Source organism: Vespa velutina, chromosome 24 (assembly GCF_912470025.1).
Source record: "Vespa velutina chromosome 24, iVesVel2.1, whole genome shotgun sequence".
Lineage (NCBI taxonomy): Eukaryota > Metazoa > Arthropoda > Insecta > Hymenoptera > Vespidae > Vespa > Vespa velutina.
In genome coordinates this window covers 1590486-1604601 of record NC_062211.1, presented here as the reverse complement: position 1 = coordinate 1604601, position 14116 = coordinate 1590486, and the positions used below count along the sequence as shown (strand labels likewise).

The 14116-nt window shown below is 27.7% G+C and overlaps 1 protein-coding gene across 5 annotated transcripts in view; it reads right to left on the bottom strand.

Annotated features, from left to right (window-relative positions):
• The window catches only part of LOC124957102 (myosin-VIIa), a 44526-nt gene that overhangs the window by 20333 nt on the left and 10077 nt on the right, over positions 1 to 14116 (bottom strand). For 4 of the 5 annotated variants that reach the window (XM_047513795.1, XM_047513793.1, XM_047513794.1 and 1 more), the window contains 2 exons: positions 5530 to 5636; positions 269 to 331 (listed from right to left, as the gene is read on the bottom strand). In XM_047513795.1, the coding sequence (XP_047369751.1) occupies positions 269 to 331; positions 5530 to 5607 (141 nt within the window). In that variant the 5' untranslated portion in view covers positions 5608 to 5636. The other variant, XM_047513797.1, reaches the window with a different exon arrangement.

Here is a 14116-nt window from a genome sequence, read left to right as displayed (position 1 = left end):
TTAATATTATTTTTTTTGCATTTACATCGTCACGAGAAAATATTATTATTTTTTAAATGCATTTGTTTAAAGTCCTGAAATATATTTAACGATGCGTGAATAACCTCGAACGTTAAATCCATGTCACTGATTAAATTTAACAGATATTTACATTCGATATCGTTAAAATGACTGTCATAATGTTGAATAAATTAAAAAAAAAAAGGGATTAAAAGAAAAAAAAAAAAGAAACTAATAATAATAATAATAAACATTGTGATAAACTTACGTTCGTATAAAAGTCGACCTCCTTGTAGGGATTTACAGCTACGAGTATGGATCCTGTGTATGTCTGCGTGAATCCATTTTAATGATCTATGTTAAGGAATATATAGACACATTTACATCTACACCCATCCGCGCGCGCGCGCGCACGCACACACACACACACACACACACACACACACACACACACACACACACACACACACACACACACTCATGCAATTTACATAGGGCGGGCCAAAAGTTCCTAAGTGAGTCAAATCAATAGAAGTTCCTAAGGTAGACAAAGAGATAGATAGATAGATAGATAGATAGAGAGAGAGAGAGAGAGAGAGAGAGAGAGAGAGAGAGAGAGAGAGAGAGAGAGAGAGAGAGAGAGAGAGAGATTATAGTCCCTGGATAAAGATAAAGATATACTTATGTTAAGTAAAACGATGAACAAAGTGGTGTGGGTGGTATGGAACTTGGGGAATAAGGGATGCAAGTTAGATTTGGTATGACGTCAGACGTGCGATGGTTATTTGGGGGGATGACTCAGAGAATGGTACGAGTTAAGAATAGAGGAGAAGAGGTAGGGGGGAGGGGGAGGGGATAATATATCCATAACGGTTACCCTTCTGTGACATTTTAGGGGTACGACGAAAGCCCCCAGAACGATACTCTATGAACGTATAACGTAAAAATGAAATATTTCGAGCACGATCGAAAGGAAAAAAAGAGAAGAAGAAGAAAGGGGAAAAAAAAAAAAGAAAAAGAAAAAGAAAGAATAAAAAAGAATAGTAGATACGTACCAATGAAATTTTTAATTTGTTCGGTGTATCGTTCTTTTTTATTTTTCTTTTTTCTTGTTTTTTTTTTTTTTTTTTTTTTTTTTTTTTTTTTTTTTTTTTTTTTTTTTTTTTTTTTTTTTTTTTTATTGATCAATATACGTCGCAAGATTTTAAAAACCGAAAGATTTAAAGGTCATTGTAAAAATTAATTATTATTTTTCGAACTAATTTTAGCCTAATCTTTGTTCTTTTTTTATCATTATCTGCAAGCCTAACTGCAAAATTCAAAGGTTAATCTCAAGAAGGTATAATTAATTTTTAATATCACTTAAGAACTTTTGACCAGCATATAATAAATAATAAATAAATATATATATATATATATATGTATATGTTTGTTTATAAATTATATTACTACAATATATGTAACATTGACGTCATAAATCAATGACGTTCCAATTTTGATGTTCCAAAAGATCTACTTGACAATTGGAACACAATTAATTATGAATTAATTAGATACAATAGAACGATCATGAGCGATGAACTATGATGAAAACGATCGTTGATTGGTTTGCCTTTTTTTTGTTTTCCATTGTAATTTTTTTTTTTTCCCTAAACTACCACATCCCCATTCACTGAATTATAAAATTATATCTTTAACATGATCTTTAACTCTTTGTCAATGGATCTAATGTAAAATAATCCGAAAGAAAAGTGATATGTTAGTGTCGTGCGATAAGAGTATTATTTCGAGAAACTTTGAAAGAAAAAAATGCAATGTTCGAATGTTCACCCTTAATATTTCTCGACTACCCTCAATCTTTTTTTCCTTGTCCCGTTCTTCTCTCTCTCTCTCTCTCTCTTTCTCTTTCTTAACCCTTTGCACCCTGTCATGGCCCAATTTCTTCGCTTCGACGGCTTCAGTAAACACGGGATATGCTAGCTTCTCGAGACTCACTGTACATCCGGTTTTCTGACCCTCGTATTTCTCTCTCTCTCTCTCTCTCTCTCTCTCTCTCTTTCTCTCTCTCTTTCTCTGTCTCTCTTTTAGTTGCGCTAAAAGGTGGGCGAGCTCGTTCTACTCGACGAAAGCAATTGAAGCCGGCTAAGAGCGCTTTTGCTAGCGAGAAGTTAATGAGAGCGCACTGCTACCACCCCTTTCTACCTCCAAGTATCTGTCCTACTGTTTCCTATTCGCCTATATGCGTGTGTATATATATATATATATATATGTATATGTATTTATACATATGTGTGTGTACGTGTGCGTATGTATGTTTGTACGTATGCACGTATTTATATAGTTAAAAGATGACCGAAGATGAAAAAGACGAAGAAGAAGTTGAAGGAACGTGTCAATTTGAATTTTTATAACCATTGCTTTTATTTTTCTTTAAGAAATTTTTATTAATGAGATGAAAGCTTTTTCAAATAAAAAGGAATATAATAAAAGAAAATAAGATAAAAATCAAGTAAAACAAAAAATGCCAGTCATACTCATATCGGACCGATAAGGATAACAAATACACACACACACACCATATATATATATATACTTTTATTAATAAATTAAAGGATATCTTATATAAACATAAAATATGTGTGTGTGTGTGTGTGCGTATGCGTATGCGTAGCAGGACCGAGAGAATTAATAAATTTCCCCAAATTGATATTAAAAATCAATCTGCTTTTCCCTGCCGATTAATTAAAAGTTAAATATATACGTAAAAAAAAAAAAAAAAAAAAAAAAAAAAAAAAAAAGAGAGAGAGAGAGAGAGAGAGAGAGAGAAGAAAAGAAAGAAAAGAAGAGAAAAAGAGGAAAAGAAAAAAAAATGATTTTTAATATCAAACTCATAGATTTTCGAGTACGGCTCAAAACTAACAAAAGTGAGTTACAAAGAAGATGAGGGAAAAAAATTTGTTAGCTCAATTTCTTTAGATCTCTATGATGACTTCTCTGAACGATCTCTGTGATAACACGTATACACACACACACACACACATACACACAAATGCAACCTACTTACCTACCTACACGCCCCCCTCTCTCTCTCTCTCTCTCTTTCTCTCTCTTTTTCTCCTATTGTGAAACGGACGCGTTTAAAACAATAATTCGCCGCTCACATGAGGAAATATTCATTAACGAATTACTTTAAACGATCTTATCGAATCGAACAGTCGAAACGGGATTTTTTTTCTCTCTATATAATTCCCATTTTTAAATATCGATTATTCGACTAATCCTACATTAGAAACGAATGATATTCAAATCCCGATCTGTTCGAATAACATAATAGCCGAATATTATATTTCAATTTGATAATTAACCGTAATATTAATAGAAATAATTAAAAATGAATTGAAATTTATTAAAGAATTAATTTAAATCAAATATAATCCAATCAAATTATTATATTATATTAACAGATAAATATATAATTGATAAAGTATTAATTATTTAGAAATTATATATATTGGATATATTACACACACACACACACACACATATCTTCTTCACATAATTTCTAAAAAAAAAAAAAAAAAAGAGAATTGATTTGTCTCTTTCTCTTTCTCTCTCTCTCTCTCTCTCTCTTTCTCTCTGTCTCTCTATGTATATATAATATATATATATATATTGATATATTCAATTTACACGATATAAATTGTCATTTACAATCGAAGAATGAGAAAGAGAGAGAAAGAGAAAAAAAGACAGAGAGAGAAAGAGAGAGAGAGAGAGAGAGAGAGAGAGATGACGGAAGGGACGTAGGAAAGGGGAGGGGGTTGGAAAGGGGTTGACGGGAAGCAAAAACGACAGTGGGTCGTCGGTGTCGGTCGTTGGGTCGGCAAACCAACGAGGAGATGAATGGGTCTGGCCCTGGGGTGGTTCACCAGCTGACTGGGGTTGTTGCCATGGCAACCAACTAACCCGGGAGCAATGCCCCACCCCTACAAAATTCATACGTCTTTCTTTCTATCTCTCTCTCACTCTCTCTCTCTCTCTCTCTCTCTCTCTCTCTCTCTTCCTCTTTTCCTGCTTTTACTTTATATTCCTTCCTTATTTCCAACTTCTTTTCTTTCATTCTATTATTCTACCCTATCTTGTTATATTCTATTCTATTTCATTCTACTTCAACCCTTTCTTACAATCAAATTTCTTTCAATCAAATTTAGATATATATGTATATAAATAAATAAATAAATATATATATATATATATATATATATATATGTAAGAAAATTTCTGATTTGTTTGTTTTCTTTTTTTTTTTTTTTTATCTAATTTTAATAAATTAAAAATAAATAAATATCCAGCTTTATATCTTTTTTCTTTGGAACAATAACAAAAAATATATATATATTTAAATAATAATATAATGAAATGTTTGTGCGTGTGTGTTAAGAATAGTTTCATTATTTCAATTGTAAGATATTTGAAGAGAGGGAAAAAAAATACCCGACTTCCGGTAAAACCTTAAATGAAATAATCTTTAATCTTTTTTCTTACGAAAGAACGTCCTATCCTTGTTCTAATTAATTAATCAATCAATCAATCAATCAATTAATTAATTAAATATTTCAATGAATAATTTGAAAAAAAAGAAATTATTGTACAATTTTGTATGATCGATGACATTTTACGATATTACATCTATGGATACTTATGAAACGTATTACATCGTGACTTTGAATTTTCATTAGAAGAACAAATTAAAAATCTCATATGATATTAACATTATAATCGTGATTATCAAAAAAAAAAAATATATACATACTCTTCTTTTCTTTGGATAGATCGAAAAATTTTTAAACGTTTAAATATTAATGTCGACTAACGTTTTGTACGTATCGAAATTATTCGTATCATAAAACGTGACATACATTTTGAAATACAAATACATTCGATATACTCTCGTGAATAATCATCTTTTTATATCACTCCTATCCTCGTACACCACACCCTCACCATTATCACCATCTATCTAACTCATCCCTCCTCACACACTAACCCTCCTTTTTTATTTTCTTGATCCTTTTCACGTCACGATACTCGTGTCTTCCTAAAGAATTTTTTTTTTAACTCCTATATAAGAAAGAGTAAGTAAGAGAGAGAGAGAGAGAGAGAGAGAGAGAGAGAAAGAGAGACAGACAGAGAGAGAGAGTGGCGCAATCCTTTAAATACTTCCGAAAAGAGTAAAAGTAGGATTTTGTGAGAGTTTGATGTTATACATACTTAAAGAACGTCTCTTACGATTCACCATTTCTATAGACTATTTACGAGACGATTTCTTCCTTCTTCGATATTTTTTTTTTTCTTTCCTTTCCTTTCCTTTCCTTTCCCTTTCCTTTCTTTTCATTATATATATATATATATTCGCCCTTGTACTCGTACATTCTGAAGAAATCAGCAGTGAAGAAGAACCAGTCAAGAATGAAAGAAAGAAAGAAAGGAAAAAAGAAAGAGATAGAAAAAGAAAAAGAAAAAGGATACATATATCTGGTCCCTCTCGTATCGGACTTGAAGATTCCGATTGATGCCGGTCTCGTCGATATCGCTGATGACCGTCATATCCGCCACCCCGAACTCGGGGCTTGAGCCTGAAAAAAAAGAAAAAAAGAAAAAAAATAAATAAAGCAGGATATATTATACAAGATCATTATTAGTACATATTTCTAACTATATATATATATCGATCAATGGAACATGGATATATTTTTATAAATTTTAACAGAACGTCATTCAAACCGACCATTTTATTTTATATGTAAAAAAAAAAAAAAAAAGAAAGAAAAAAAGAAAAAAAAAATTAAAGTAACATCGATTTGTTCATATAAATAATTATGAAATATTACTATTATTACTATTATTATTATTAATTATTTATAATAATAATATATATATATATATACTATTAATAATAATAATAATACGATTTTTGTTAATATATATTAAAAATTTCGAAAAATTATAAATCCAATGAAATAAGCAGTACGGAGTAAAGTTTCTAATTAGGTTTAAACAAAAAAAAAAAAAAAAGAAGAAAAAAAAAAGAAAAAAGAAAAAAAAGAAAGATTATAAAATCTCTGATAATTGAATCGTGGAATACGCGCGTTATCTCTGACAATAAATTGAATAAAAATAAAAAGTGATTAAAAGAAAATGTTTCATTAAAATTGCATTCAAGTTCGTTATCACGGAATAAATAGTATATGATGCATACGGAAGAATGACCAATGTCGTGATAAAATCGATGATAATAGTGATAACTATATAACAGGCTAGCTCCTCTACTGGATTGAATTGGCAAGGTGAAAATCAAAGGAATATCGAGATATTGTCTAACAGACCACCTGTTAACCAACTGATTGGTATTACTGGTATTACAAGGAAGATTGACATTTAAATCTTAGTCGATTGAATACATAGTACACAGATGTACATAATATACACATGTATGTACATACGTATATACATGTAATAATTTTATCGTAATCTTCTTTCTCTTATCAATAAATAAAATCAATTGTTATCAATGTTTATTTTCAATCTATACGATCACAATTGTAATTAATCGTAGATATGTTAGATTTTTGTTTATTGGTTTTCATTTTTCTTCTTTCTTTTTTTTTTTTTTCTTTTTTCTTCTTTTCGATTTACAGTGACGAAAAAATTTACCAATTAATTTTTTGAATTCTTAGAAATTTTAGGTTAAACTTTCTCAACATATACATGTGTGTGTGTGTGTGTGTGTGTGTGTGTGTGTGTGTTTATGTATTTATTATACTAAATAGTATTATTTTTTTGTAATTTATCATGATATTGCTTGTTACTATATTATATTTTTATAATACGATAATATTCCTTCTATCTTCGATATAATAATTTACATATCATACATTGTATTATATCATAAATTTATTGTAATATAAATTTTAGTACAATTAAAACGTGCGAATTAACGAAATATTCTGATATTGTAAATAGGCTTACGAGAACGTCAAAAAAAAAAAAAAGAAAGAAATAAAATAAAAAAGAAAGAAAGAAAAAAAATTAACGTTGTATATAACAAATGGAATTGTTTAAAACTAATGTTTTATTGTTCGCGTATCATAATAAAACAATAAAATTAATTAAATACCATTTTCAATGATGCAATAATATTATAATTTATAAAAACGTGAACGTGGAAAAGGGATCGTTTAAATGAAACAAAAAAATGAATAAAGGAAGAATAAGAGAAATAGACATTGATGGAAGGAGTTTGAAGAACGAGGGTGGTTAATGATCGAGGGTGCTTTTAGTCCCACTCGTTTGGACATTTATACACGTAGGTAAGAGGGATAGTGCAATTTCGGTTCATTCTACGAGATCACGTTCATGATTGTTCAAAACAATCGTTCCATCGTTTAAATGATACCTCACTCCATCTCACCCCCTTTACCCTATTCCAAACCCGCACCTCCACCCCCGGAAACGAATCATTCGTAGGGGCTTGCGGATTTAACATTTCAAGTATTTAAGAGCCTGCAAAAGTATTGCCTTATGTACCATGTATGTATGTATATATATATATATATATGTATGTATTTGCGTAATAAATAAACGCGGCCATTATTATTACGATTTATTTAAACGTATATAAAATGTTTCATCAAAATTTGAAAAAGAAAATATTCGCGAATTAAAAATCGTCTTGTGCTGATTCATGAAAAAAAAAAAAAAATAATAAATAAAAAGAAAGAAGAAATAAATAAATGAAGCAAAAAAAAAAGATATATATATATATATATATGGCAGCTGACGCGCAGGTGTCACGGTCACGATGCAGGTGCATAAGGCGCGTGACCGATGCACCTGCCTTCCAAAAAATTGCACGTCTTCTTATCTTTATGTCTGATTTTTTTTCGAACCCTTCATACGTCTCAACACGTCTCTCGATGAAAGAAATCTTTTTCTTTTTTCTTTCTTCTTTTTTCTTTTTTCTTTTTTCCTTAATGGCTCTTGATTTTTCGATGCATTCATAAATTCATATACAAAATTTATTTATAAATATATATATATACAAAATTTTATTATTGAAAAGAAAAAAAAAAAAGAAAAAAAAAAAAAAATTGAAATATTTCAAAACTTGCAACGCGAAAATTGAATATTATTAAAATGAGTTTGATATTTGTTGAATGTTTGTCTATATTTGTTTGTGTGTATATGTATTAAGGTGTTTGTAAAAATGCAACGACGTATGTGTGTGCAAGAGAGAGAGAGAGAGAGAAAGAGAAAGAGAGAAGCTTGCATATTCGAGCTTACATAAGAAAATATAGGGAGATAATAAAGTGTCGTTTGTGAGGTACGAAACCCAGTGTCTAATTACGTGACGGAAAGTTTAACGAGACAACAAGTTGTAAGCTCCCTCTTAAGAAGCTTAGCTGCCCTGGACTTGCATCCGTATGTACTTATATGTGTATATATATATATATATATATATATATATAATGTATTTGAATTTAACTATTTCTCTCACGTAATCTTATTATTCCTTGAAATTTTCTTTTTATAAATATATAAATATATAAATATATATATATTTTATTTATTATTATATTATATATATATATATTTATTATATTCATTATTATATTAATTTATTACTATATATATATATATATAATATGATAATTTAGATTGATAAATAATAGTAAAATAATAAATATATTAGTGCAATCAATTTATATTTATTATTAATTATATAAATCTTTAATATTAATTATATAAATCTTTGTAGATTAGAAATATTGTCAGAAATATTAACATACAAATACACATATACACACATACATATACACAGAAAGAGAGAGACAGAGAGAGAGAGAGAGAGAGAGAGAGAGAGAGAGAGAGAGAGAGAGAGAGAGAGAGAGACACATGCATATATTTAGAAAAATTTTCTATTACTATATCAATTCCTTTTCTTTTTTTATCAAATCCATACGTTATCTAAAAATAATTCGTTGCATCACGAGGATTTATATTTATCACAAAAATAAATCGAATCGATTCGAATATTTCTATAATTTCTAAATACTTCCTTTTCATTGCCCTCCCTCTCTCTCTTTCTCTTTCTTTCTCTTTCTCTTTCTCCTTTTCTTTTTCTTTTCCTTGCACATAATACTGTCGGTCGTCGTGTTTTTTTTTTTCTTTTATTTTATTTTTTTTTTTTTATAGAAGGCGAAAAATCGTGGTGTCGATTCGAGGTCGAAAGTTTCATAAAACGAGCCAACTAAGTGCGACTCCGAGAGGTTATTCTCAGGGAGGTCGACGACACCTAACAACGGGAGGAAATAATTAACTCCGTTCATTACCATAGACGCGCCATTTTAACCTGTCCGAAAAGAGATCTATGGTTTATGTATATATGTATGAATTGTCTCTCTCTCTCTCTATATATATATATATATATATATATATATATATACACATACATACGTACGCACATACACACACACATATATATGTATATATAAACATATGTGCGCGTTCACGTGCTTGTGTATATATATGTGTATGGGTCACGTCATCTTGAATCGTCTTCTCACAGGGAATAGGAATTCGTCCATTCGACACCGACTGACTCTCCAGGATGAGACGAAATTCCAAGGAAGGCGGAACAACCGCTAGGATGCCTCTCATGACTCATTCTACGTGCATCTGAGAAAGAGAGAGTATATACGAGTGTGTACGAGAGTGTGAGAGAAAGAGAGAAAGAGAAAGAGAGAGAGAGAGAGAGTGAAAGAGTGAGAAATACTCATTCCAAGTCCCTCGGACTTCTTTCACGTTCTCCGTTCATTCCTAAGTCGAACACCATTTTTTAAATAGATCTAATCCTACGTGAGAAAAACTAAATAAGTATTCCATATGTATGTATGTATGTGTATGTACGTGTACATGTGTATGTATTTTTGTATGTGTGTACGTGTGTGTGTGTCAGAGTTTCCCAAACTTATATTAATAATTAATATTAATTTATATTAATATTATCACTTTTGTGCATTACGTAATAAATATGGAAAAGTAAAGGTTTGTTTGTTTGTTCGCTTTTTTTTTTTTTTTTATTTTTATTTTTTCTCACTCCTTTAATATTTTTTTATTATTGATGATTTATTCATCTTATATGATAATCAAGTTGATAGATCAAAATTTTAAGATTACTTAAGATGATCCATCGTAGGTAACGTTTGGGAAACGCTGATATGCGTGTGTGATTGTGTGAATGGTCGCATGTCATTTTCTAGGATAATCTAATTTTTTTTCTGACTTGTCATTTAGCAATCAATTTTTCTAAATTGTATTTGCATAATATATATATATATATATATATATATATATATATATATATATATATATATAAAGAAAAAGAAAAAGAAAAAATGATTTGTAGTTATGGATTATACAATTCTTTTTCGCATAATCTTAAAAATAATAAAAGCGTAGTTATTTCACGTTGAGAACCACTGTTATAAATCGTATCTAATTGTAAATTATTAAATATTTTGTAATTCGAAATGTTAAGATGACGTATCAGTCAGTGATCATGATTAGAAATATCTTGAAAATATATCACTATAAGTATATGTATATGTGTGTGTGTGTGTGTGTGTATATATATATCGTGTTTATTATTTATCTAATTCGATATCATTTCAATTAATTTAAAAATCCTCGTACAAATAAAAATCATTACATAGAGAAATTATTATTTTTTATTATTATTATTATTATTAATATTATTATTATTATTATTATTATTATTATTATTATTATTATTATTATTATTATAATTAAAAAAGTTCTATAAATAAAAAAAATAACATCAAACGCATTAATAATATAAAATAACTAAATTGTAAAAATATCGTTCCTCTCTTTTCAATTCGCATTTTAATTAAATAAATAAATTCATATGATTTCTTTTATCTTCTTTCTTTTTCCTTTTGCTTTTAATAAATTCATATTTCAATTAAATAAATAAATCACGTTTCTTTATTAAATTCAAATTTTAATTAAACGAACGTATCGCGTAGATATTCCTTTTCATTTTTAATAAATTCATAGTTAATCTTAATAAATAAATAAATAAATAAATAAATAAATAAATATATCGAGCTTCCTTATAAATTCATATTTCAACTAAACGAATAAAACGCGTTTATTTATTTATTTTATTATTTTTTTTTTTTTTTCATTCAAATTTTAAATGAATAAAAGCAAAATAAAGAAGAAAAAAAAGAATAACCAAATAAATAGATAAAGTAACTAAATAAATAGAAACAATAAAAAAGGATAAAAGAATAAGAAGATAAATAAAAAAAATTCGATAAATAAATAAATAAATAAATAAAAAGAAATAACTAAATAAATAAATGAAAAGTAAAAAAAAAAGAAAAAAAAATAAAGAAATAAATAAGCAAATAAATAAATAAATGAAAAGGAATAAATAAAAAAGTGAAAAAAGTAGAAAAAAAAAAAAATAATGCAGACGTATAACATATTATATTATATTATATTAAATTTGTATTGTTATTGTTGTTGATGTTCTCTCTCTCTCTCTCTCTCTCTCTCTCTCTCGTTCTCTCTCGTTCTCTCTCATTCTCTCTATCTTTATCTCTTTCTTTCTATCCCTATTTTTCTTTGTCTCTTCTCGGAGAATAAGAATTTTAAGAGAACGGATACTCTTAAACAACATCCGTTTACCGAATCGGTTCTTCGTGTGGTTTGTACTACGTGACATCCACATCAAGGAGTTCACCACCACTGTTCGTGGATGCATTTAGGTAACACACAACGTAGCGTTTCATCGTGCTAACTTCCCTTTCGGTCGAAGTCACCGAGTGCTTTGTACTCCTCTCCTGACACTGGATACATACAGAGTACGTATTTATACCGTAAGTGGCTTTATCATACGCGCCTTGATATCTCCTGGCATTTAACGTATACATATGTATACGTATACGTACATAGAACAAACATAAATACATATATACTGATATGAAATACATAGAAAGTAATGACAAACAAAAGTATTTCCTATGGAAATTCGATTATTCGATCAAACTTTTTTATTTATCTCTCTCTCTCTCTCTCTCTCTCTCTCTCTCTCTCTCTCTCTCTCTCTCTCTCTCTCTCTCTCTCTCTCTCTTTCTCTCTCATTTTTATTTCCTAAAAATATATTTGTCCGAAATCACCAAAACTATTTTATTTTATTTTATTTTATTTTATTTTATTTTATTGCATTTCATTTTATTTTATTTATTATAGCTCATCGATAATTCTTATGATTGAATTCGGAAATTTGTGGAAAAAAAAAAAAGGAAAAAGAAAAAAGAAAAAGGTAAAGAGAGAGAGAGAGAGAGAGAGAGAGAGAGAGAGAAAGAAACAGAAATGTCTATCGTCGTAGACCTTCCACTTTATCTAATCTGCCTTAGTTCGCGTAATCCGAAGAAAGGAAGGGACACTAAATTCCGTTTGGATGTGTCAAGCGTTAAAAAAAAAAAAAAAAGAAAAAAAAAGAAGAAAAAAAAAAATGAAAGTCAAATACGAAACCGTATCATAAAGTACAATCCCTCTCTAACGAATAATATACGACTGTACTATATAATACATATTCAGAAAAAGAGAGTGTGTGTGTGTGTGTGTATGTATGTGTGTGAGAGAGAGAAAGACAAAGAAGAAGGAAATTAAATCACGAAAAAAGTTTTAAGAACTTAATATTAAATCTCATACGGCTGTTGGTATTAATTGCATCAGCGTGTATTTTTAAACGTCCGATTAATTTTATTAAATCAGATAGAATTGAATTAAATAAAATCAGTATATATAATATAATAAAATATCGGTAAGTAATCTGATTGATTGGCATAATACTGACGTTTAATTATTTATACTACTTAAAAAAAAAAAAAAAAAAAAAAATATATATATATATATATTGATCTATTTATTTCACGAAATATTATACTTAATGTTAATTAATAAATAGAAGTGATTTTTATTTAATATTTAATCAGAAACATAAACCGACTAGTATTCATGATTATTAATTAACTGTTTATTTATTAATTAATTTATTTATTTATTTATTTAACATTTTGTTTTATCTAATACACACACACACACACACACATATATATATATATATATATATATATATACATATATATAACTAATATATAATGAATATCGTGTGTTAAATATTAGTAAATGGATATTAAGAAATTTTTGACTGAACAAATGAAAAAATCGAACGTAAGGTAAGTGAGTACTTACACGAACCGAGATTCTCGACTATGTATATCGATCGTTTTACGAGATAAGATGAAATAAAACTTGTATATGATACATATCCATATATATATACACATATTTGAGAAGTAAAACTAGAAGCGGAAGTTGTAAAGCTCCCGACGATTCTATGAAGATTTTTATTTGTTTTCTATTTGTCTTTTATTTTCTTGGAAGTATATTTCATATATATATATATATATATGTATATATATATATATATTTTTTTTTTTTCTCTATGAAATATTTCTAAAAAATTTAATTTTCTATTTTAAATAGTACGACGAAATTTTTTATTTCTATTAATATATTAAATGATGATGATGATAATAATAATAATAATAATAATAATAATAATAATAAATTAAATATTTGTTAATTATTATTATATTATTAATTAATATATTATAAATATTGTATATAATATATTATTAATCTTTTTTCTTTTTTTTAATTATTTAACACAACATATATCATACAAAAAAAAAAAGAAGTATAATTATTCAATACACACACAAAAAGAAGTATAAAGTAATATAATATAGTATATAAATATCTACATATTAATAATAGCGACAATGTATTACTTCTTTGTTTGTTATTACTTATTACACATATTTAAATAACAATAACAATAATAATAATAATAATAATAATAATAATAATAATAATAATAATAATAATAATAATAATAATAATAATAATAATAATAATAATAAACTATTCTTTATCTCACATTGACTTCATT